Source organism: Mesocricetus auratus, unplaced genomic scaffold (genome assembly GCF_017639785.1).
Source record: "Mesocricetus auratus isolate SY011 unplaced genomic scaffold, BCM_Maur_2.0 Super-Scaffold_100014, whole genome shotgun sequence".
Lineage (NCBI taxonomy): Eukaryota > Metazoa > Chordata > Mammalia > Rodentia > Cricetidae > Mesocricetus > Mesocricetus auratus.
Window position 1 is genome coordinate 35,695,720 of NW_024429197.1, and position 26,679 is coordinate 35,722,398.

Genomic DNA, 26,679 nt, shown 5'->3' on the forward strand with positions numbered 1-26,679 from the left:
GCTTTTTGTTCAACCAACTAAGCCTTGCCTATCAGATTAAAACAGCATCCTTTAATATTCTTTATGGTTATCTCCAGTACTAAATGATCTACTGTAGTCCATTTTCTAAGGCTGCTTCCTTAACTTGACCTGATTTCTGTCCAATAGCCACAATAGGCTTTTACCATAGATCCAGCCAGATGCTCAACTTCTCTGTAAGAGTCCTGAAGTGGCTTCACAGATTGTTTATAGAGCTACACATCATCAAGAATGAGTGACCTATCAGTGTGCTTTATGCTCAAAAGTCAGTGTGTGGGAAATAGCAATCTTTTGCCTATTGAGTTAGTTACCTTTGCTGCTGCTGTGATAAAATATTCTGACAAAAACAACTTAAAAAGAAGGGTTTGTTTTGCCCCACAGTTCCAGGGTTCCAGTCAATCATGATGGAGAAGCTTAAGGCACTGAGTCATGTGTAGATGGGAACAGAGAGAGATGGACGCAAGCTCAGCTCCCTTTTCTCCACGTATGCAGTTCAGGATTTCTGTCCAGGGAAATGCCCATTCTTGGGTGGGTCTTCCCACCTCAGTTAAGCTCCTCTAGATAATTCCGTACAAATATGTCCATAGGCTTTTCTCCCATGGGAGTCTAGATCCTGTCAAATTGACAAGAGGTGTCAACCATCATACCTCTAAGTCTGGCAGGCCTTCTGGGACAGCTAGCCCATGAGTATTCCTAACTCCTGGTGCTCTTCATGGGCACAGAATAGTAGGCCATTTTTACAGGCTAGCAGGAGTCACTCCTCTAGTACCTTGGTTCATTGTGTATGTCTGGTGAAGGTGTTATTACACATCACAGTCTTTCCCCTCTGCCAGATTTCTAATAATCTATGAAGTCAATACACATTTTAACAAGAGAGACATGCTAATCTCAGGAAAACAGTCATGATAGGTCCATAGGTACAATTATTAGAACAGGTTTTAATATTTCTAATTATAATTTGATAGATTCTGGTATGTAAACACCCATGAAGCATGAAGAATCTGTCTTCTCAAAAGATATTTTTGTCAAGTATACTCATGTGCTTTCATCTCTGCTGTCCCCAGATTATGGAAAGGCTAGCCAATAGTGAGAATGCAAATGGTATTACTCTCTTAGAGTCCATTTCAGATCTCCTGTTCTTTTGGATGTCTGTTGGTCTTTGATGGCTTCTTCACCTTGTGTTGTAGATTGGAGGCTTAACTCCAGCAAGTTCCATGGCTATCAGTGTCACCAAGTCCACATCTCATTCAATATTCCAGAGAGCCTGTGTTTTCAACAGAACCTTGTCACCAAGGGCAGAATCTCTAACACATAAATCCATTCTAGATTAAAAACATGATTCTTGATTTCCCATTCCCAGTATCTTGCCTAGTCACCCATTTAAGCATGGTCTGGCATGGCCACTCATAAGCAATGCCATGAAGGCTCAAGTCAAGGGAAACTTAGGGAAGGAAGCTACTCTTACTCTCTTAGAGCAAGAGGTAGGACTTGGTCCCAGTGCAGCTGCATCATAGCACAATTCAAGATTGTCCTTTCTAAGACATGACTCATCCTTTCTACTTTATCTGAAGTTTGGGGCCACCAGGATATAAATCATCTCCATTTGGTTCATGTTTATTTGCCTTTTTGTTATCTCAAAAACAAAGGTAGGACAGTTGTAATTATTATGCATGCTCCTAAACCGTCCAAAATGATGGATAACCTCTCTCAGCAGGGCTTTGATAACTTCTGTTGCTTTATTGGTCTATTTGGGAGACACTTTAACATTGCTTTAAAAAGTATAAGCACAGGTCAGCATGTATTTCAACTCTCTTGGTTTTGGCTTTTGAAGAAAGTTGACTTGCCAGTCCTGGCATAGGTCTTGACCTTGGCTGTGTAAAATCTTTGTTTTGTCGAGGTCAGTCTGAGTTATTCTTAAGATAAATTATATATCCAGATAATGTTATGTTCTTCATATGACTTCAGATAACCCCACCCCTGCAACAGTTTATTGTAGTTCATCAGAGCATCTTTCCATAAATTGACTCATGTAATCACTTAACCATTGGTCCCACCAACTAGGCCAGAAGGAATATTGTTTCTTTCTCATTTCTTATCCAGTTGTCTTTCCCAGATTCAGTAAATCTCCAGTGTTCTTGTTAGCCTGACACAGTCTTATGAGAGAAGCTTCAGGTGAGAAATTGCTTAGATCAGATTGGTTTTTTGTGAGTATGTTGTATTGGCTTGATTACTCACTGATGCAGGAGGGTCTGGTCCACTGTAGGCAACATCACTCCTTAGGCGGATATCTGGTCCTCAGTAAAAGTCTATGAGCCAGTCATAGAGCAAGCCAATAAGATGAATTCTCCCGTGTTTTACTTGAGTTACTTCCCTGACTTTTTCAGTGATGGATGGCAACCTGGAAGTACAAGCCAAATAAATCGTTTCCCCCTCAAGTTGCATTTGGTCAGAGTAGTTTATCCTAGCAACAGAAATCAAACAGCCAATAGCCTTTTCTATGCCAGAAGCAGGCTACTGAGGCTCAGATTCAGACTCGTCAATCATGAGAATGTGTGTCATCAGGTGATGAGTTTTAACAGCTTCATAACTTCCATTGTCTGCCAGACAATGTCCTCTAGTGCAGTGGTTCTTAATCTGTGAGTCATGACCCCTTTGGGTTTGAATGACCCTTTCACAGAGGTTGCCCAAGACCATCAGAAAACACAGATATTTATTTACATTACGGTTCTTAATAGTAGCAAAATTACAATTGTGAAGTAGCAACGAAAATAATCTTGTGTTTGGGGGTCACCACAGCATGAGACATTAGACATGCTCCAGAGGAGCCTGTAGGTGGAACTGTTGGCCTTCTAGGAGAAAAAAAATTACCCATGCCTGCCTGCAGCTTAGTTAGAGATACCTCCTCCAAAGAGGAATTTGTAAGTCAAAACTCTGTCTCCAGCGATGCATGCTTATAATTCCAGTGCTTGAGAGGAAGAGACTGTAGGATTGAGAATGCAAAGCCAGCCTTAGCTGCAAGGCAAGTTTGAGGCTAGATTGGACTACATAAGACCCCATTTAAGAGAACACACACACACACACACACACACACACACACACACACACACACTGCCACCACCAGAACCCAGCCCTGTCTCCTATTGTACATTCCAGAGATTTTGGAACCACAGATGCTCAGGATAGCTTGCTGTCCTATGTCTGTGGGAGCTTTTGTGATTGGATGATTTATTACGGAATAACCAACCCTAACATCCACCAGCAAAGTCGAAGGCTGTCCCTGTCCCTTCTCTGTTAGTTTTACCTGAGACTCTGGGGGTAACTGTATTTGGCTGGCTGAGCCTTGAATCTCAGGCCTCCTCCATCTTCGTGAAACAAACAAATTTCCAGTGACCTATCTTCACATCAGGCATACTAATTTTCCTTTCATGGCCTTGCCTCCTTGACTTTGTATCCTGAGGCTTTGTGCTAAGAGGATGGTGACTGTCTACATCTTTAGCTGTACACAATTATCATATACTCTATGCGCAATGTCTGCCAGCTAATAGAATTTCATGTCAATACTCCTGTGTTTTGTAAATTCTTCTATCAAGCCCTCTGTGAAATATATGTTATAGTTACCATATTGCATCTCCAATGTGCTTGACTGCTCTGTTCTGAAAATGCATATGATTCTCATCAACCCTTTGCTATACCACTGAGCCAGGTTTAGATGCTTTTGTTTTGGTACCACTCTTCCTAAGGCTGCCTAGGATACATCTCTACTATCTCTCTATGTTAGAAAAATGAAATAGAGAAGCAGAAAGTCTCCAGAAACAGGCTGAGGATGCTTTATTCAAACAGCAAGGGACCACCAACCTTTCAACATGAGGAAGGCTGCATGTGCTTAGAGGGGCTGGGGGATGGGTGTATATATATACACACATACTTAGGTAGCTACCAGGAAGCTACCAGCTGGATTTTGTGGTTAGACTGGCAACTTGGACATATTGTTTCTGAGGTGAAGCTGAACAGTCAGGCAGGCAGGGGCTAAGGCGTTTTTTATGACTAGGGGCTATTATCCCATGTAGCCTGATTAAATTCCTCATGACCTTAGGTTATTAACCAAAACTCTAGATCTACTACTCTATCCTCAATAATATTGCAGTTATGCTCTGCCATGAGACCGTCGCATCAAAGTTAAGAGTTTCAGCTGGATGGTTCTAGTGTGTTTTCCCTACTTCTTCCCTACCCTTATGCAGTATAAGCCATCAGAAGGACAGTCATGAACAGAGCCCAAAGACTGCCAACCTAGAGACTAAATCAATCACTCTGACAGGGTCATGCCGACAGGATGGCCCCGTGTGATTCCAATTTAGAATATCTAGTGTGAAAAAGGAGGGCATGTGCCTAGTAGTCTTCAAGTCATTTTTTCCCATTATTCTCCATGTCAAGGTGGCAGGGGTGGGGTGGGGGTGTTGTTCCTCTTAGTAGGGATGAGTTGCATCCAATGAGAGTACCCTGCTGGGTTCAAGAAGAGGACACCACTCCAGACATACCCTAATTTTCTTTTCGGTGTTCCTTAGTTTCCTCTAGGTGTGGGCAAGCAGGTTCTGTGGCTACCACACTTGAGCTGAGGGTCTTATCCCAGCCAGTCTCACATCCCCTGCCTGCCCATTAGTGGCTGCTGCTGCTTCATCCTCCTGCTGGCTGTAGTTTTCTGTAACAACTTTGGCATTTCTATTTTTATCGATGACTTTTCTTCAGTCAAGATCAAATCCTGAGTGTGCATTACCACAAAATCCTGAACCCGAGAATCTCTCTCAACCTTCCCAATCCCTTGCAAAACACTTCTGAAATGGGTGTAAAATGCTTACATAATTTAGAGATCCATTCAATGAACATATTTACACGGAATCAAATGTGTAGAGTGGCCCAAATTATATTATGTTATATTAACTTATGCCACTTTTTTCTTTTCTATATAATCATAAGCAAAGTTGGAGTCATTTGCTAGAACAGACCTCCTCTCCTCTCCTCTTCTCTCCTCTCCTTTCCTCTCCTCCCCTCTCCTCTCTCCTCCCCTCTCCTCCCCTCCCCTCTCCTGTCCTCTCCTCTCCTCTCCTCTCCTCTCCTCTCCTCTCCTCCCCTCTCCTCTCCTCTCTCCTCTCTCCTCTTCTCTCTCTTCCCCTCTCCTCCCCTCCCCTCTCCAGTCTCCTCCCCTCTCTCCTCCCTCTCTCCTCCCTCTCCTCTCTCCTCCCTCTCCTCTTCTCCTCCCCTCTCCTCCCCTCTCTCCTCCCCTCTCCTGTCCTCTCCTCTCCCCCCCTCCTCTCTCCTCCCCTCTCCTGTCCTCTCCTCTCCTATCCTTGCCTCTTCCTCCTCCTCTCTCTCCTCTCTTCTTCCCCCTTACTTTTGGATAAGGATGTAAGTAAGCCTCCAGCCACTGCTCCAGTGCCACGCCTTCTGTCACATTCCCCATCATGATGGTCATGGACTCTAACTCTCTGAAACTGTAAGCCCCGAATGAACACTTTCTTTTATAGATTATTTTGGTCATGGTGTCTTATCACAGCAATTAAAAAAATCAACCAAGATGGCTATTTGCAATATGTTCATGCAGAATCCTTTATAAAATATGAAGTGCAAATGCTCTCTTAAATACTTCCACGTACCTCTAGCTGTCTCTCCTCAAAGGAATTAAAGTTAGCCCAAGATACTTCTGGCTCTGAATTCGCAATATTCCATCCCCCACACTTGAATTTCTAATGAGTCAGAGAGTTTAAAACTCTTTCACACAGGTGTAGCACTCTATTTCTGGGAGGTTTTGTTCATAGGCTCCATATCTCCTGTTTTCTTATTATCTAAGTGGTTCTCTGTCTCTTAAATGTCTGTTCTCACCCTTAAAATGTATTTGCTCAGATCTAATCCTGAGCCCGCTTCTTCTGCACCCTCTCCTTTGTAAAGCTTATGGTTTCAAATATCATAAAAGCAGTGCTGGTGAGAGCAGCTTGATGGGTAAGGGTACTTCCCACACAAACTTGGCAAGTTAAGCTTGATCTCTGGAATCTACATAAAGGTAAAAACAGAAAAATAACTCCATAAAGTTGTTTGCTGACCTCAATATGCATATAATGCCCCCCTCTCCCTGCTTTCCTTCTCCCTCTCCCCCTCCTCTCTCTCTTCAAATGTACCATAGAAATGCTATTACACTCTTTCCTTCCAACTTTAATACATAACAGAGTCTGAATATCACATACCTCTCTGATATCTCAGACAGACCTCACACAGGCATCTTGAATCCAATGCCTAGAGCAAGACGTATGACTAATTGCCTGCCCCCACCACACATGCTAACCATTCTTTCCCACCGTCTTCCTCCAGCATCCCCAACACAGCACACTGGACTGAAAAAGCAATGCAAATGTGAAAAATAAGAGTCACCCCTGGTTTTCTTTTCCCCCCATTCTCAAAACCCAGCGAGTCAGTATTTTCACCATTTCTGCTGCCATCTGGATCCTATCGCCTTTTACGTCTGCAAGTGCTAGCTTGCTTCCTGGCATGACTTCTTTGGTCCTCTCCACCTTCCCCATGACATGGAACAAAGATGCAAATAGCACTGAAGTCTTGCACAAGAGCTACCCTTTCTGATTTTAGCTGCTTCCCGTTGCTGTGCTAAAACACCACGACTGAAAGCAATTTGGGGACATGTGATGATTTGAACAGGAATACCCCCATAGCTCATGGCATTTACACTTGGACCCTAGCTGGGGCAGTGTTTGGGGGACGTTTAGGAGGTGCTGTCCTGTTGGAGGATGTATGTCACTAGAGGTGGGCTTTGAGAGTTTAAAGATGCACGCCATTCCCAATTTGTTCTTCCTGCTTCATGCTTGTGGTTCAAGATGTGAGCTTGGCTTCCTGATCTCGACACTGTGCCTATTGCTTATGGCCATACTTTGCTCAGCACCAGACATTCTTATTACTCTGGAACCGTAGCCCAAATAAACTTTTTCTCCTATGAGTTGCCTTGGTCTTGGTGTTTCATCACAGCAACACAAAAGTAACTAACGCATGAAGGAGCATGTCCATTTAGCTTGCCCTTCCATGTCTGTCACTGAGGAAAGTCAGGTCAGGAACTCAAGCAAGGGCCTGTGGCAGGGACTAAGGCAGCGGTCGTGGAAGAATGCTGCTTACTGGCTTATGTCTCACGCTCACAAAATTGTCAAAAGAATAAAATTTCTTAATAAAATACCTTGCATTTTTTTAGTCAGGAAAAATTACTTCATCCTAATATTTTAGTTATCTTCTAAAAGAGAGCTATTACTCTCTGCCTGGACTTCCGTTACAGCAGCAGAGGTTTCTTTGAGGGTCTTTGACAAGGTGGTTAGCCTCCCATTCGGAAGCCTCCTCACTGGTTTCTCACCACTATACTATGAAATGTGCTATCTCTGCGAAGACACTGGATGCTCTGAACTCTACCAGCTGATAGACATCATTCACTGTATCTTAAACAACTACCTCTTCACCGGCTTCCTTTCGACACAACTGGATTTCCTCTCTGCCTAAACATATTCACTTTTCATTCACTCTTTGGGGTTTTCTGTTTGTTTTCTGTTACCCATTAAAATATATGTGTCATTATTGAGTGATCCCAATTCAGGGCCTAGCATCAGGGCCTATTATACATCAATTGAATACATAACCAGACTCCATATTGTTTGATATATCTTATTATATTATTCAGTCCTCAAAGCATCTGCATATGATAATTACTAACTTTTGAAACTAACAGATGAGGCAGAAGAAAAGTCAAAGAGGTTAACTTTTCAAATACAATTTACAAAACTGGGTCTTGTTTGAATGCAGAGTTATCTAAAACCAAAGTTGGGATATTTGTCCATATACTTTGCTTGTATTAAGAAAATCCATTAAACAATAATGTAAATGAATAACATTCATAATTAGGAAAATGGAGATGCAGGCTGAAGAGAGTACTTCCCTTTTCCAAGGATTTATTAAAGACTATTTTACAGCTTAAAGATTATTTTGGTTGTGAGCCTAGCCTTTAACAGCTGAGCCATCTCTCCAGCCCTAAAGATTATTTTGAATGATATGTATGCTTCTATTTTATTTAGAAAGTCTTTTTCCAAGAAAATAAAATTGTACCATATAATAAATATTTGAAAATTATATTATATCATTTAAAACATCACTTTTAAAGGGAATGATTTCAGAGGTTGGCAGCATGGCTCAGTTGGTAAAGGTCAAGCCTGATGACCTGAGTGCAATTCCTGGGATCCACGTAGTGGAAGAAGACCACAGACTCCCACAGGTTGTCCTCTGATGTTCATGCATGCTCTGTGTCATGCATGTACCCATGCACATGCCTACATACAAAAATAAATAAATGTGATGAAACATTTAAGAGCAATTTTAGATCTTCTTGAGATCTAAATCTATTTTGGAATAGATTTCCCTCTACAAATGTAAAGTTGTTGCATAGGTAAGCAAATAGGATTATTAAAGCATATGTCTAATAATGTACTAGTAGGACAGGCAGTGGAAGGTGAACAGATATGTGAGAGAGATGGGTCAGGTCGAAAAATAGAGTGGTATGGACTCTGTGGAGAGAGGCAGAACGGGAGACTCCACAACGATGAGGACAAAACTGATGTGGGTGGCCTATATTGCAACCTGAGACCATAGTGATGTCCATGTCTATGCTGCTGCCCAGGACATGTCTGGGTCCTGCTGAACTGGGGTCTGTGTTGATTGATGTCCATTGCCCATATCACCACCCAAAGCCAGCAGATGTCCCCGGTCTTTACTGCTGCCTGAAGCCATGTAGAAGTCCTTGGCCCAGCCTGCCTCCAAGGACCTTGCTATGGCCATGTTCATAGTCTGTGCTGTCACCAGAAACCATGTGAAAGCCCATTGTTCATGCTCCCATTGTCTATAAACAGGAGGCTACTTTTGCAGTGAGATCTATGGTTGCAGACAAACAGTTGAGAAAGAGGGACATGCAGATCTTCTGTGACAAGTCCTACCTCCCCAATCCCCCCAAAGTAACAGCCTAAATAAGAAGCCATCAAAAAGACCTCTTAAAATGTGTGATAAGGATGCTGAGGTTAGCACTCCGCAGCTGATGACTTCTGGTGGGTGTGTGGGAGAGAAACAACTCAGTTCTATTTAAGGGCCAGGCCACTGAGAGTTTGACCATGCTCCAGATAACACAAATTGAAGTTGGACTTTTTTCTATTTTTTAAAGATTTTTATTCTTACTTTTTATTTTGGGGGGTGAGAGGACATGGAAGACTGGGAACTGAGTGTGATGGGATACATGATGAAATTCCCAAAGAATCAACAAAATGTTTTGCCAAAATATTTAGTAGAAGTAGAGAAATTAAAGTCGTTTTTAAATCATTTTTTGTGTGTTTGGATTTCCTTAGAGCCAAAAAGAGAAAATCTAAAATTGAGTCCTAGAGCTCTTCGTTATCTTAAGGATCAAACTGAGGTAAGTGTAATTTGCATATTGGTAACTACTTAAACAGTTATTTAAGCTAGTTCAAATAATTTTGTTTGTACGTATCACAACTTAAGTGAAGTTTAGAATTCAAAAGTAAAAAAATGTAAAGCAATTTCATCTGATGCCATATAAAGTCACATAAAGTCATGTGTATGAAGACAACACAAAAATTATGTGTAAGCAGGCAGACCTCTGTAAGTTCAAGGCCAGCCTGGTCTACAGAGCAAGTTCTAGGACAGGCTCTAAAGCTACACAGAGAAACCCTGTCTAGAAAAATAAAAAACAAACAAAAAATTATGCATAAGCTAAAGCTATACACATCTAGTTTGAACATTTACTTAAACTTATAAACCCATAAACCTGTTGATCTGTTCACATGTATCTCAGACAAGTTTTTGAGCTATTGTTAGATGATAGAGTTACAATAACTTGAGGGACTTCACCTGCATTCTGAAAACTTGCCCTGTTCAGACAATGAGCATGCACCCCACCGCTCTCAGCAGGTCATACCTAGGGGACTAGAGAGATAAGTTAACCCAGAGAATCAGCGAGGGTAAACTACTTTAGAGTCTTTTAAGTCTGCATTGGTTTGCTTTTAACTATTACTGACACAGAGAGAGAAACATGAAATTATGCCTGCTTACTGATGATCATTAGTAACTATTATTTTTGATCCTTTAGGGGGCAGTACTGGTGTTGTATTGAGCTTAGAGCTTCATATGTTCTAGGAAAGTCTTCAACCACTACTGAGCTATGCCCCCAGCCATATGCCTGTTATTTTTGTTTCACACTCTTAAATTTTAAAATTAAAAAAACATTAATAGTATCCATGCCCCAGGTTACAGGTGTATTCTTATCCATATGTTTAAATTCCCGCTTAATAAAAATCTCCCAAGAAATGTATAGCATCATAGTTTGCTCATCATAATAATTTGCTAGCCATGTTAGTTGAGATATGCAAAATTTTAATGGTTAAAATTAACCAGGACCTTCTCTTTATCAGTATTATTCTGCATGAACTTGAGGATGCACCTAGTGTTTTAGTTTCTTTTCCTAATGCCATCATAAAACAACAGGACAAAACTGACTTAAGGAAAGGGGGTTTATGCTGGTTCCCAGTTCCAGAGAAATCAGGAGTGTCACAGAAGAGGAGGCAAGGCAGGGAAGGCACGATGGCAGCTCAGGAGACTGGCTGCTCTCATCAAATCTACTCTCAGGAAGCAGAGCATGAACACGAAGCCTCCGCTTCCTCCAGTGAAGCCCAAACTCCCGGAGGTCCACAGACCACCCAAACAACACCAGCAGCTGGGCTCTTAGAGTGAGCCCGTGCGAATACTTCCTAGTCAAACCACAGCAGCGTGGCATGGCTATTTTACTTCAAACGGTTCTGTTTTGTGCTCAGTGGACTATGACTTAAACTCAAATATACAAGCATGGGTCCCCACAGAGTCCAGAAGAGGCTGCCCCCTGGAGATGGATTACATACAGGCAGTTGTGACCTACCAAATGTGGGTTCTGGGAGCTGAGGTCCCCCGCAAAAACAGTAAGCATTCTTAATCACTGAGCCATCTCTTTGGTCCCCTGAGGGCCTTTAAAGTGGTTCAGTGTGGTGCTTAGAGTGATAATTCATTTGGGTTTATTGTTTAGATAAATAATGGCGATGCTGAATAAAATTAGGTTAATTTTGATTATTGTATTTTCACTCATTTTGAAAAGACTGTTTTATTTTATCCTAAGATTTCTTCATTGAGGTGTATTGTAGAATTTCCACATATTTAAATTTTTCCATATTAAAATTTTTCCAGATATATAGCAATGTTTGATAGCTAATTTAATTCTATTTTTAATCAGGGAACATATTCTGTGGCATTTTAGACTTAAACTTCCATTAAGACTTGTTGAGATTGTCTATTTAAGAATACTTAAATATTTGTAAAATACAACTTTATATAAATATCTTGGGCTTTTCACATGTACATGATGCTTTCAATGTCAGACTATATATTAAGACTTTCAACAGCTTTCTGCCCAGTTTGAATTTCTGCCCTGACTTCCCTCAGTGACAGCTGAACAGCTGTGGAACTGTAAGTTGAAACACACCCTTTCCTCCCCAGGAGACTTTTGGCAATGTGTTTTAGGAGAGAAATAAAAACCCCAACTGAGACAGAATTGCTTTTATTTACCTAATGGTTTCTTTTAATTAGAATGATTCATTTACGAACATTTAATGTAATTATTATAACTGGTAGTGGTTTAGCCTACTGTTTTACTTTTTGTTGGTCTCCTGACTAGTTACATTTCTTGTTTCTGAAAGAAGCAAATTAAGGAAGAAAAGATTGATTGGGGTTTATGGTTTAAGGGGATATAGACCACCACCATGGGGAAGGCATGGCAGCACAGACTTGCTCAGATCTGGGCAAACCAGAAATCAGAGCCAGAGCTGGAAGAAGGATCAGCCTAGGGGCCTTACCCCACAGTGACTCAGTTCTTTCAGCTAAGCCTCACGTCTTAAAGCTACGGTTCTCAACCTGTGGGTTATGACCCTTTGGGAGGGGTCACATATCAGATATGCTGCATATCAGATATTTACATTATGATTCATAACAGTAGCAAAATTACAGTTATGAAGTAGCAATGAAATAATTAATGTTTGAGGGTCACTACAACATGAGGAACTGTATTAAAGGGTCACAGAATTAAGGTTAAGAACTGTCTTGAGGGTTCCACAACCTACCGAAAAAGCATCACCAGCTGGGGGCCAAATTTTGAAGCAAATGAGCATGTAGAGAACATTTTAAATCTAAACCATAACATTCCACTGTATTCGATCCAGCCTCAAATATCCCCAGAGTCTTACAGTTCTAACACTGTCCGAAAGTCTAAAGTTTCTTCTGAGACTGGAAGTAATCCTTTAGCTGTGTACCCTTCCCAACATACAATGGCATAAAGTAAAAATTCCCATCCCAACAGGAGGATGGCAAGAAATAATTGGATCAAAGTAAGACTGGCATTTACTCAGTAAAGTAAATGCCAAACCCTGTAGCTCCACATCTACTATCTGGAGCTCTCTTAGTCTCCAGCATGCTATGGGTAGCCTTGTCTTCAACTCTATTGCCTGTGACACATATGACCTCTCTCTTGGGTTACTCAGTACCTCCAGGTTTCCTCAGAAAACAGATTATGTGTCTGGTATCTCCATTATCCCAGGGATATGACCAATCCACTTAGGAGCTCCATGAAGGGAATCCAACTTTGCTATATATTACCTAGTCTCAATGAGTCTTTGGAACCTTCGAGCAAGCTTCCATGATCACCCCACCCTGCCAGTCTTGCACCCTTCCTGACTGGAAAAGCAGCGCCACATAGATGATACCATGTTCTGCTGCTCACTAAAGATGATTTATTGCCTCCTTTTAAGGTTGCAGTAGTCTTTGTTTGAGCTTATGCTTGACTGAACTTGGGAAAATATTTTCCTAATAGTCATTGCTGGAGTAGCATTCCTAGCAATCTCTCTTGGTTTAGGCACTCTGTTTTCAAATGAAATCACTTCAAATGTGTCTGTGTTGCTACATACTCGAAGTTTTGATGAGTTGAGTCTTATCCTTAAGGCATTTTGTCCATTGTCTCTGTGCAAAGTGGGAATTTTATTCATAATTGTGCTAATCTTTAAAATTACATTTATCTGAGCGATGGTGGCACATGCTTTTAATCCCAGCACTGGGGAGGCAGAGGTAGGCAGATTTCTGCAAGTCCAGGCAACCTGGTCTACAGATTGAGCTCCAGGACAGCCAGGGCTACATGGTGAAACCTTGTCTTGAAAATGTCCCAAAAAATTACAAACATTTGTTTTGGACACACCTTGACCACAATTTTCATAATGCCTGTGTCCAATTCCTCATCAAATTGAACACTGTTCATATATATATATATATATATATCTGCTACAGTTTTTATTTTATGTTAATTTTATTCATATATGATATCTTCAACTCTTACCAATTACCCTCAACATCTCCCCTCCCAACTTCATGTTCTCTTCTATTTTTTTTAACTACTGATTCCAATTAGTTCTGCCCAGTTGTGCATGGTACAGGGCCATCCATAGAAGCATGTAAAGCCTACTAGTAACCACAACCCTACAAAAGAATAATTTCCCCTCCTGCCCCATACACACAACTATAAACTGCCAATAGCTCCCTGGTTCGCGATAGAACCATTTGAAGTCTTCTACCCACACTAGAATTCTGGTTGGCTTGATCTTGTACAGGTCTTGTGCAGATAACCAAAGATGCTGTGAATTCATGAGTGCAATAGCCATGTCGTGTCCAGAAGACAGCATTTCGTAGCTCTCATCTACATCCTACAGCTCTTACATTCTTTCAACTCCCTTTCCATAATGTTCACTGAGCTTTGGTTGAAGAACAGAAAGCATAACGATACTGAAAGTAGAGCCAGGCCATGTAAATAAACCTCAAGACTCATCTGCCAGGAACCTACATTCTCCACCTATATCCCATTTCCACGACAACCATACATACAAACACATGAGCCCGTGAAGAACATGTCACAGTCAAATCTAATTTTCCTTCTGTTTATTGTTCCTCTGTTCCCTTTGTCCTGCCACCTTTGAGATTATTTAAATTTATATTGTCTTAGTTGCTTTTCTATTGCTGTGAAGAGACACCATGACCAAGGCAATGTACAAGATAGATATTTAATTGGGACTTGCTTACAGTTTCAGAGGGTTTGTCCATGACCACAGTGTGGGATCAGTAGCTGAGTTTACATCTGATCCACAAGCAAGGGGGCAGGACAGAAAGGATAGAAAGAGAGAGAGGGCAGAGGGAGCTAGTCAGTAATGGCATAGGCTTTTTTTTTACCTCAAAACCTGCCCCATTGACACAGCTTCTTAAACAAGGCCATACCCCCTAATCCTTCCCAAAACTGTCCACCAGTTAGGGGTCAAACATTCAAATATATAACCCTATGGGGGCAGGCATCTTCATCCAAACCACCACATATATTAAAATTTTACTTTAATTTTCTATTTTACTTACACATAATACTTGTTTGGGGTTTTGGTATCCTCTATGCATGTTAAATCACACATCACTGAGCAGAGTGTGGTGGTGCATGTGTTTAATCCCAGCACTCAGGAGGCAGAGGCAGGCAGATCTCCATGAGTTCAAGGCCAGCCTGGTCTACAGAGTGAGTTCTAGGACAGCCAGGAGAAAACTCATGCCTTAAAAAAAACCAAAAACAAAACCAACAACAACATCACAAAGCCCACATCACCATTTCATACTTTGAGTAAAATCATATTACAATATAGAAAGCTTTGAATGATACAAGTCTTATTATTACCTTGCCATTTGTACTGTTATATATAGCCATATATTCCTCATAGGAAAAATGGTAGGGATTTGCTTATAGGAAAATATTATAGTTTCTGCATTTGACATTCTTTATGTTACAAAGAAGCAATCTTATATGTACAAAGTAACTGAATATTTACCAGATCTGATTTTTGTTCTGTCATCCCTGAAACTAAATTTCTGATATTTAAGTAATTGAATATTTACCAGATCTGATTTTTGTTCTGTCATCCCTGAAACTAAATTCTTTTGGTTGACAGATTTCTCTCAGAATACTTTGGAGTAAGGGCTTGAAGGCACCAAGTCCTTAGTTTTCTTTTAAAGATTTTTCTGTAGGAAGTTTTTACTTGACATAAAACTCTGGCTTAGTAGTATGTACGTGGCTGGTTTCCCTTTTCCCATGTTAAAGTGCCAGCATCCTTTGGCTCACAGTTTCTGACTCCCATGTTCTCTGCTGAGTTGTTGGTCCTGTATCGCATTTGTCAGGCTGCTTTCAAGATCTTACCTTGTTGCCTGCCTGACTCTGTACCTACCCATGGTCTTCTTTTTTTATTTTTATTTTATTTTCCAGTTTAAATTTAGATAAGAAACAAGGTTGCTTCACAAGTCAGTTCCAGGTCCCTCTCCCATTCCCTCCCTTCCTCCCGTGCCCTCCCCCCCGTTATCCCCTCATTTCTCCAGGGAGGGTGAGGCCCTCCATGGGGGTGTGCATAGTGTGTCATTTCATATAGGGCAGGGCCTAGATCCTTCCCCAAGAGTTCAGGGTGAGAGTGCACCTCACATTGTTCTATGGGAGTCCAAAGTCCGTGTGTATACTTGGGATGGGTACTGATCTGCTGCCCAAGGCTCAGTAGATTCCCTAGGCCTCTTCACTGACACCCAGATTCAGGGGGGTCTTGATCAGTCCCATGCTGGCTTCCCAGGCTAATGCCTGGGATTCAAGAGTTAACCTTTGTCTGGTCAGCTGTTTCTGGGGGTTAAACCAGCCCAGTCTTGATCCCTTTGATCATCAGTCCTCCCTCTCTGTTACTGGCTTTCTTGAGTTCAGCTCAGTACTTAACCAAGGGAGTCTGCCTCTTCTTCGATCAGCCACTAAATAAAGTTTCTGTTTCCCAGACTCTCTGGCCATAGGATTGTAGGCTGACACTCCCCAGATCTATGTCTAAAATCCATATATGAGAGAGTACATGCCATGTTTCTCTTTTTGTGACTGGGTTACCTCACTCAGGATGGTTTCTTCTAGTGTCATCCATCTGCCTGGGAATCTCATGATTCCATTATTTTTTTCTGCTGAATAGTACTCCATTGTGTAGATGTACCACATTTTCTCTATCCACTCTTCAGGTGAGGGACATCTAGGTTGCTTCCACGTTCTGGCAATTACAAATAAAGCTGCTATGAACATAGTGGAACAGACATCTTTGTTGTATGAATGGGCATCTTTTGGATATATGCCTAAGAGTGGAGTTGCTGGGTCTTGTGGTAGGTTTATTCCCATTTTTCTGAGGAATCTCCACACTGATTTCCAAAGTGGCTGAACCAGTTGGCACTCCCACCAGCAATGGAGGAGTGTCCCCCTTTCACCACATCCTCTCCAGCATAAATTGTCATTGGTGTTTTTGATTTTAGCCATTCTGACAGGGGTGAGATGGTATCTGAGAGTTGTTTTGATTTGCATTTCCCGGATGGCTAAGGATGTTGAGCACTTTCTCAAGTGCCTCTCAGCCATTTTAGACTCCTCTATTGAAAACTCTCTATTTAGTTCTGCAGCCCACTTTTTAATAGGGTCCTTTGGTGTTCTTCACTTGGATTCTTCATAGCATTGACCAAGGTTCTACAACTCACTAATTATGTGTTTTACCAAATTAAAGAAATATCTCAGCCTCATTTCTTAAAATATTTTCCTAGTCAATTCTCTCTCTCCTCTCCTTCTGTTATTCAGTTATATGTGTAGTTATTATTCCATGGGTTTCTGACTCTTATTTTTTGTTTATAGACACAAAAGCTTCAGGTTTTTTTTAAATCTGTAAGTTCCTGGCCTTTTCCTTCAATGTCTCTGTTTAAGTTAGCCAGAGATGTTTTTAAATTCAAGTATTAGATTTTTTTTTAGCTCCATAAGGTCCAGTTTTTAAATATTTGGACAAAGAGGCTCAATGAAAGGGGAGGAGTAGGGACAAGGCAAGATACCAGAGGAACAAACAGATCAAAATACAATGTTATATAACAGATCAAAATACAATGCCATATATATATATATATATGCAAATGTTGACATGAAACCCATTATTTTACACACAAGAAAATTAGTGCTGTACTCACTTGGTTTTTTTTCTATTGAGACTTCATTTTCCTGGCCCTCTGCACACCAACTTAGATTTATTTTGGATGCCATGACTGTTGTATTCATGACACTCAATTCTTACCCTTCAAAATGCATTGTCTTAGCAGTCCACTTAATGTACAAAATTTCTCTTGGAGAGCAGCTCATGTTTTATTTTAGTAGTGTCCATCTTAGCTGGACACTTACAGTCTTCCCTAAATTGCAAAGATCTGGGGTCACCCAGAGACTTGACCAAAAAGCCTCCTGTTGGCACCTTTCTTCCTAGCCCTTCCTCCCTCAGCTGCCGGCAGCTCTGAACTTTGCCCTCTGTCTTGTTCTGGCCAGTGGCTCTTCTCTCAGATTTTTTATGTCCCGCAATGCCAGTTACAGCCTACAGTCAAGTTAAACCTCATATACATAGCAACTTCACCCCCTGCAAATCAGTTATTCCAAACTTCCGTGGTTTCTCTTTCTCACTACTTTCTTTCACTGCCCTGGCCCTTTAAGTGTGTGTGTGTGTGTGTGTGTGTGTGTGTGTGTGTGTGTGTGTGTGTGTTCATCTGAGGCATGGTAGTTCTGATAAGAGACTGCTTACTCATGGTGAATCAGGACTGTCAAAAGCATTTTTGGTTTGCTTTAGAGTGTGTGTGTGTGTTTACAGGTTTCATCATTATTCCTAGTTCATTACTCTGTGCTTCTTAAAAATTCATAAATAATGGTGGTTTTTCTTTTTTATTTCTTTTCGTTATCTTTCCCTGGAGGTTAGGGATTGAATTTATGAATTACTAGACAGTGCTTTAACACTGGTATACATGCCCCCAGGCCTTTTTTGCTTTCTGTTTTGAGGCAAAGAAAATAAATAAAATGCTGCCCTAAGGCAGCTTCAAAGTTGTGATCCTCCAGCCTCAGTCTCTCAAGGAGCTGGTCTTACAGGTCTGTGCCATCAGCCCCGGCAGAGCGTCAATCACTCTCAGTTCATAGACTGGTGGACTGATTACCTTAGTTATGATATTAGTTGTTGGTTTTACAGTTGCAAACTTAAAAATTATGCTAAAATACCTATTTTGTATGGCTTTATTATGATTTTATTCATGATAGCTGCTGCGTTTATCAATCTATTTATGGTATTGTTGTTATTAAGGCAATCGCATTGGACCTGGCATGATGGTACATGCCTGTCATCTCCAAAAACACAGAGGCAAGAAGACTGCAACAACAAGGCCAGCATGGGTCTCATAGGAAGACCCTTTCTCAAACATGCAAGCCAGACAACACTGAGACAGTTACAAAAAAAATTGCATTGCTTTCTGTCCATTTTAGCTCACTGGGAAATAAATTATAACAACATATCTCTTAAGAAGTCTTGCATTCCTAATACTTCATTTGAAGTATTAATTTGCTTAGTGTTAATTAGCATCTTAATTAGCATTTTATTATAAAATAATATATTTATAAAAAACTTAACATCCCGAGATTTACATGTAGGTTCTTTTTGGGCTGTGATGTTAAGACTATGCCAGATGATTTAAACGACTGAAAAGTTGTTTTTGTTTTTGTTTTTTTAAGTTAACTGACATGAGTTCTTTGGGGGTTATGCTTTGTTTTTACTGCATGTAAGTTTGAAAAAAACTTGTCCATCTATATATCTGGACCTGGTTCTTTGAAAAGGTCTTAACTGGAACATAATAACTACATCCAGTTATGCATGTATATTTTGATGCACATATATAATACATAATTATCAAATCAGGATAATTAGTATATCCATCACCTCAAACATTTACTTCTCTATGTTGAGAAATCTTCCAAATTCTCTGGGCTAGTTATTTGGAAATGTATAACTATAGTCATCTCACTGTGTTGTAGAACAGAGCTTAAGCCTTCCCTTTGTGTATACTGGGGTCATGGGCCTGGCTCCTGCTAGGTAGGCCTTATGTGTGGAGTTGCACTGCAGCTCTCATTTTCTTTAAAGACAAAAGCTCTTTGGGCAGCCCAGTCTAGGCTCAAGGCACTCCTATGTCAACTCCAAAGGTTGTGGCATTTCATGTATGCTGCCATGTCATGCTTGGTGATATGTTTTGGAATTAGGTGTTTTACTTTATTCAGATTTTTTTCTCTTCCTTTACCATTCCCTTGGCCATTTCAGGCTTTGGTGATTTCCATAAAATTTTGGGTTTTTATATATAGCTATGGAGGACTTGACTGGAAGCTAAATAAAGTGAGTCTATAGATGTTTGTGGACAAGTTGTACAGTTTAACATTAGTAATTCTTCCAAACCATGTACACAGGATGTTTTTGCTTTCAGGGATGTATATGTGCCTTCTTTCCTTTTTTATTTCATTGATTAAAGTGCTAGGAGATAGATAGATACATAGATATCATAAATACAATGACTTTCTTGATTTCTCCCTCAGCTTTGTATGGCTAGATTTTTGTATGCAGATTTTGTATCATCCATTTTATTGAATTTGTTAATCAGATATATGTTTTTTTAATTTTACATTTTTTCTATAAATAAGGTATTGTTCTATGTATACAGAAAAAAATCTGACTATCTCCCTTCCAGTTTGGATACTCTCTATTTCTTTCCATTGCCTGATAGCTCTGGCCTGGGACTTCTAGTCCTGTGTTGACTCAAACTGGTGAAAGTGGAGATTGATGGTCTTCTTAATAATCATGAGAGAAAATCTTCAAATATTCCCTACTGAGTAGAGTACAATGTCAATTATAAGCTTATCACAACCTGTGTATTCCATCACTCTCTGTAATTTTAGATTTTGTTTTTCTTATAGCCTTCTGGGCTAGCTATTCTTATATTGACCCGATACAAGCTAGAGTTATCTGAAATGAGGGACACTTAGTTGAGGAAATGCCTCCATAAGAGCATTTTTGTAATTAGTGATTGATGAAGGAGGGCCCAGCCCATGGTGGGTGGTTTCATCCATGGGCTGGTGGTCCTAGATTCTATAAGGAAGCAGACTGAGCAAGCCATGGGGAGCAAGCTAGTAAGCAGCACCATTGTATGGCTTTTGTCTCAGCTCCTGCCTCCAGGTTCCCGCTCTGTTTGAGTTTCGGTCTTGGCTTCTTTCGATGATGAACAGATATATGGAAGTACAAGTCGAATAAAACTTTTCCTCCCCAACTTGCTTTTTGGTTTTGGTGTTCCATCATAGCAATAGTAACCCTAACTAAGACACCTTCCCACTTAAGATCTCTTCCTTTCTTCTCATGGTCCTCTCAACTTTTATGATCTATGTATGTGTGTGCGTACACACACACTTAAACCTAGAGTCTGAATATGAGAGAAACCATTGGTATTTTTGTGAGTCTGGCTTAGTTTGCTTAACATAAAGATTTTTTATCGCATTCATTTCCTGCAAATATCATGGCTCCTTTTTCTTCGTTGATGAACAAAATTCCATTGTGCTTATATAACACATTTTCTTTCTTCTTTAATTTGTTGATGAGCATCTTGAATGATTCTGTTTCTTAGCTATTGTGAGTAGTGTAGCAATAAGTATGGATATTCTTGTACCTCTGTGTGCCATGCTTAACATCATTTGAGTATATACCAAGGAGTGGAAGAGCTCAGTCACACAGTCACTCTATTTTTAGTTTTTGGAGGAACCTCCACATTAATGTCCATCATGCCTATAATAATTTACAACACCACCTATAGTGTATAAGTGTTCCACTTTCCCCACGTCATCTTCAGCAGTAGCATTTGTTAAAATAAGTTTTATTAGTATTTGATATTCTGACTAGGGCAAGATGGAATCTCCCCCACTCCTAGAAACCATAATATACAAGCAAAAGATCAGAGAGATTTTTTAAAGGCTCAGACAAAGCATTATCAGACAAAGAAATTCTCCCCAAATACTATTGAGTTCATTTCGAATTGGCTGTCTACTGCTGGACATGGGGCATGCTCTTGTGTGGTTTGGATACCCAGTGGGACTCCATTGGAGACAATTACTTTTTTCTTTATGAGCAGTTGTCACTTGGACAGCCTCTTGGTCAGGAATGGGAGCTCATGTTCACTTCTCCCCCCTCTCAGCACTGGGACCCCATCTGGCCTTTCTCCCTGTTGGCACTGGGACCCCATCATCTGGCTTGTACCGGTGCAGGCCCTGTGTGTGTAGGCTGCTGTAGTCTCTATGGGTTCATGTGTGTGTCAGTCCTGTTGTGTCTGGAAGACATGGTTTCCATGGAGTTCTCCATCCCACTGGCTCTTACACTCTTTCTACATTCTCTACGGCAAAGTTTGTTGAACCCCGAGGGGAGGGATTTGATGGAAATATCCCATTTATGATTGTGTGTTCTAACATCTCTGTGCAGTGCCCAGTTGTGGGTCTCTGTATTTGTTCTCATCTATTGCAGGAGGAAGCTTCTTTGATGATGGCTGAACAAGGTGCTGACCTATGACTATAGCAGTACACCATTGGGAGTCATTTTATTGCTACTTTTCTTTAGCAGAAAAGTAGTATTTGACTTTCCCCTGGCCCTTTGGGCTATGTAATCCCAGGTTCTTGGCCACCCAAGTGGCATTGGGTATGGGTTCCACCTCATGGAGCAGGCCTAAAATCCAATCAGATGTTGGTGGGCTACTCCCACAACTTTCATGTCACTATTACACTAGCATATCATGTAGGCAGATCACTATTGGGAATGGAAGGATTTGTAGCCAGGTAGTGTTTTCCTTTATCCTCTGGAAGCATGCAGAATACCTTCCAGTATGATGAACACTATTCAGTGGGGGTGAAGGCTCTGGTTAGGTACCAGCTCAACCTCGATGTTCAATGAGATAAGTATGTTAAGTGTTGTCTTTAGCAATAGGGTCTTACCAGCAAGATGGAATATTAAAGAGATTTTAATTTTATTTAATTGATGGCTAAGGATATTGTACATCTTTTCAAATATTTACTGGCCATTTGTATTTCTTCACCTATTTACTATTTGGGTGGTTTATTAACATTTATTACAGTTATTTATGAATTTTATACATCAATTCCCTGTCTGACATATGATTAGAAAATATTTCTTCTCATTCTGAAGACCACCTCTTCACTCTGAACAGCTTGCTGTGCAGAAGAATTTTAATTTAAGTAAGCTCAAACATCACTCTTTTGAGAGTATCTTCTGTGTGCTGGGTTCCTTTCTAGAAAGTCCTTTCCTAGCCCTTTAACTTGAAGTATGTTTCACCATTGTTTTATGGTGTGTATGTTGCTATTGTTTTATGGTGTTCACACATGTGGTGTGCATGTGTGTGATACATTCACATGTTTGGAGGGCTCTAAGCATCCATGTCCAAGTGGGCAGAGAACAGAGAAGGATGTATACTGCCTGTCTCTATCATTCCACATTCTGTCCTCTACTCCAAACTGTTCTGTTCTTCCCATTCTATGTGGATATTTCTGTTTAAAAAGAGCTAGATGCTTTCCTACTTCTGAACTTCACTTAACTTTAGAAAAAATGTTTATTATAAATATAAAGTCCAAGTTTCATTGACAAGGGAAATAGTCATTAGTAAACACAAACCTGGGCAAATCTTTTAAGTTCCCTGGTTTGTTTTTTCCTTGTTCATAAAGTGCAATGATAACATCTATCTCATTACATTAAATACCATATTTGAAAGTACTCAGCACTGAAGTGTAAGCTCAATGGTAAAATACCTGCCTACCATCCATGAGGCCCTAGGTTCAATCCCAGCACTGAATAACAGGTAACATTTTAAGAACAAAATAGTCAGTAATTATCATAGTTAGATATTCAAAATGTAACGAGTGAAGGATGGAGCTGTAGCTGGCATGCACAATGCCCTAGGTTTGATTCTTACCAGACTATAAACTGGGTGTACTGGCACATCCCTACAGTCTGAGCACTCAAGAGCTGGAGTCAGAAGAATCAAAATAGTTCAAACTCAGCCTGGACTCAATATGACTCTGTTTCCAAAAGCAAAACAGACAACCTGAACAACAAAGCACAAATTAACACACAGATAGAAAGACTGTGGTGATGCATTATTTATGATTTATTAATGCTTGCCTGAGGATTCAGAAAAGCAAGGTAGCGTGCCACTAGCTCTTACCACTACCTCAGGCTGAGTGGGCTGATCGTGCTGCCTCTCCTCAGTGTGGCTGGAGAATCCTGTGACTGAATGTCTTCCTATCCTCAATGTGGCTGGAGAATGAATGCCCGATACTGAGACCTTTCTCCTGTCTTATATACCTCCCTAATGATGGGATTAAAGGCCTGTGATCCCAGGTGCCAAGATCATCTTTGTGTGAGCTGTTTCTCTTTAGGACTGGATCAATCTTGTGTAGATCTGGGTGGCCTTAGACTCACAGAGATTCATCTACATCTTAATCCTGAGTCCTAGGATTAAAGGTGTGAATCACTACCCCCTAGCATCTGACTGCTGGGTTTAAAGGTGTGTTTCAGCACTGCCTGATCTCTATAGCTTGAGTCTGACTTTGCTTTGCTGAATCCTCAAGCAAGCTTTAATAAGTCATAAATAAATATATCATCACAAAAAGGTACAATCTCTAAGAGGTCTCCATTTTTCCTGCTGTTTAGGAAGTATATGCAAAGCCCTTGCATTTTCTACAGTCTTGGCCTAGAAACCTGTATAAAAGATCACCAGAGTCGTCAGTCCTGTGCACTACACTCGTCAGTCAATCCAATGCCGGTAAGGAGGAGAAAGTCTCTACTCCATTTACTGGTACACAATTACATGTTTATATCAAAAGAGTTAAAAAAGTAACAGCGTGTAATCTGCATTATAAACATTAAGAAAATATAAGACCAAGGAATAGCACTATTTAGTTGTACAGACATAATATGTCACTACTTTGTAACATCAATTACTACTAGAAAAATGCTAAAGTCTGGATTCCTTAGTCATCTGTTTACTTCAAGTGCATTTACAAGTTATTTTATTTAGCCCCAGTCTGGTGCTACTGGCGTCTAGCCAGGATAGAACTAAAGACTTCCTTCTGCTTCTGGCCAATGACAAGAATTAAAACTGTTTGCTTTCAGGGTCCTTGCTCCCAATATGCCTAAACTGTTTCTATCTCCTGTCTTCATCACTGCTTAGAAATCAAAGTTTACAAAATACTGGTCAGACAAAATTCTCCCTAGGGAGCACAAAATAGTAAAAACTTAATTTAACATTTTAATTACTTATATTTTATGTTGGGTATATGCATTTATGAATGTCCATGCCTCCTGCTTTGCATGTGTAGAAGTCAGAAGACAACAATTTGATTCTGGGTTCTGGGTGTCAAACTTACGTCACCAAACTTGGCAGCAAGTGTTTTTACCTTTGGAGCCATCTCACATACCCAAAACTTATTATTTGTCATTACACAGACCACAATAGAGACCTTGTTTCTTTGTCTTAAATGACTTGGTAGAACCCCAATGGCACAGCACAGCTTCGAAACACTTTCAAACTGACAAAGCCTGTCATATAAAGGACATATAGCCCAAATAGGCGAACAGAATCAAAATAACAGGGAAAAACCAAACCATCACCAAAGTGGCTCAGAGAGAACTTAAACAGCTCAAGGGAGCACTACAACTAAGTGAAGTTTCAAAAGCCTATACCAGTGCAGTGTCTCTGCTGGATGCCTGCCAATCAGGATGTAAAGTTCTCAGCTACAGCTCCAACACTATGCCCATTTTCTGCCTTCACTATGGACTAACCCTCTGTAAGCAAGACCCTCACTTACATACTTTCTTTTATGAGTTGTCTTGGTCATGGTGTGTCTTTACAGCAATAGAACAGTTACTAAGACAGTACGTATCTGGGATCATTTAGAAAGGTAATAAAATTCTGGAGTGGCCACGAGATATACCTAGAAAAATTCAGTCTTGAAGACTTCCTCATGTCAGGTGGTAAGATCTATTTGCTATCTGCTAAGTGACTTCTCTCCATTTGACTATCCCAGGCCTCCTACTGGTTATGTGACTGTACTGCATAAACCAGGTATGTTAGTACATGTCTGTGATTCTAGCATTTGGGAAGTAGAGGCAAAACAATCAGAAGTTCAAGGCCATCCTCAACTACATAGTGAATTTAGGACCAGCCTTGGTCACATGAGACACTGTATCAAAAACATTAAAACAACAACAACAACAACAAAACTTTTCTTCATGAAAACTCTCTAAGACTACTTTTATGTTTGCACTATCTAAGCTGAACACTGAAGTCTTGATCTATCTTTTATTCTATCTTGTTCACTCAAGATTTATGGATGGCAAAATGGTTCAGTGGTAAGAACACTTACTGATTTTATTTTGGCAGCACCCACATCAGGCAACTCACAACTACTTGTAACTTCAGCTGCAAGAGAATCTGACATCTCTGGCCTCCATGGTCACTAACATAACACAGACACTCACAGAAGCACACATAAAAAAAGAAGTGTCAACAAGCTACTACAGATTTGCCACTAGACCAGATTTTTCTGTGTTATCTGTTTCAGATATTTTCTAGGTAGTATAACACTTACACATCCTTTACAAAAATCTGTAATTTCAGATCAAAATGAAAGGAGAGCTAAGAAGTCCATATATTCTACAGACCATTCAGCAGATTCTATTGAAAAACGGTAATTTATTTTTAAATGTTAATATTTTACACTGTTCAATAATGATTCTAGTAGAACAAGTTCTGCCTTGTGTAATACAGAAGAATGATTATTTTTTTCCTGACTTATTATTGACATTTACTCTCATAGTACCATCAACAGAAGAGTCCCAGGCTGGTCAGCTAATGGGCATCCCATCTGGACCTGGGCACAGTCAAGTTAAGACAGAATATAACTACTTTTTACAGTGGGCACAAATTTAGTTATGCTTGCACATGGAGGTGAAAAAGTGGTTTCTTTAATTTTTTGTATGACATCTACAGTCTTACCATCATCTGCATAATGAAGGAGAAGCCCTACTTGCAACTTTGGAGCAATGATGGATGGGCTCTTTGGGCTTAACGCGCCCTTCTGTTTCTTTCCAAGACAGTATCTGTGGAGTATGCATGAGTGAGCCCCTTGATAAACTTTGGGAGAAGGAAATCAAGGTACTAGACCAGGGTCAGAGGCAAATCACTCTTGCTGCTGATTATCTGTGGCTCTTGAGCTCATGACCAGTTCTCCATGAAGTTGGTCAGGGTCCACTCTGAGGACTCACAGATAGGACAGGCTCTCTGAGGCTCTGCAATCTCCTCCATTCTTGCCCTCTGAGAATAAGGCTGTCTACCTCATCTTTGCCAGATTTGTGCTACGGGTTGCCTTAAAAGCCTACAATGACAAGTCTACTTCCCATGTAAATCAAGGGAGATCGGAGATGAAAACTTTTTCTCTTTGTGCCTGGGCACCCTGTTGCATTCTCTTAACTAACCTGTTAAAAACCCCAACTATGCCAGGACGGTGGTGCACATGCCTTTAATTCCAGCACTTTGGAG

At 40.4% G+C, this 26,679-nt stretch overlaps 1 protein-coding gene across 2 annotated transcripts in view; it reads left to right on the forward strand.

The window, feature by feature from the left end:
* Nucleotides 1-26,679, forward strand: part of CUNH1orf141 (chromosome unknown C1orf141 homolog) — a 51,064-nt gene that overhangs the window by 20,424 nt on the left and 3,961 nt on the right. For both annotated transcript variants that reach the window (XM_040757434.1, XM_040757435.1), the window contains 3 exons: nucleotides 9,441-9,505; nucleotides 23,790-23,901; nucleotides 25,759-25,828. In XM_040757434.1, coding sequence (XP_040613368.1) covers nucleotides 9,441-9,505; nucleotides 23,790-23,901; nucleotides 25,759-25,828 — 247 coding nt within the window. The remainder of the gene's footprint in view (nucleotides 1-9,440; nucleotides 9,506-23,789; nucleotides 23,902-25,758; nucleotides 25,829-26,679) is intronic.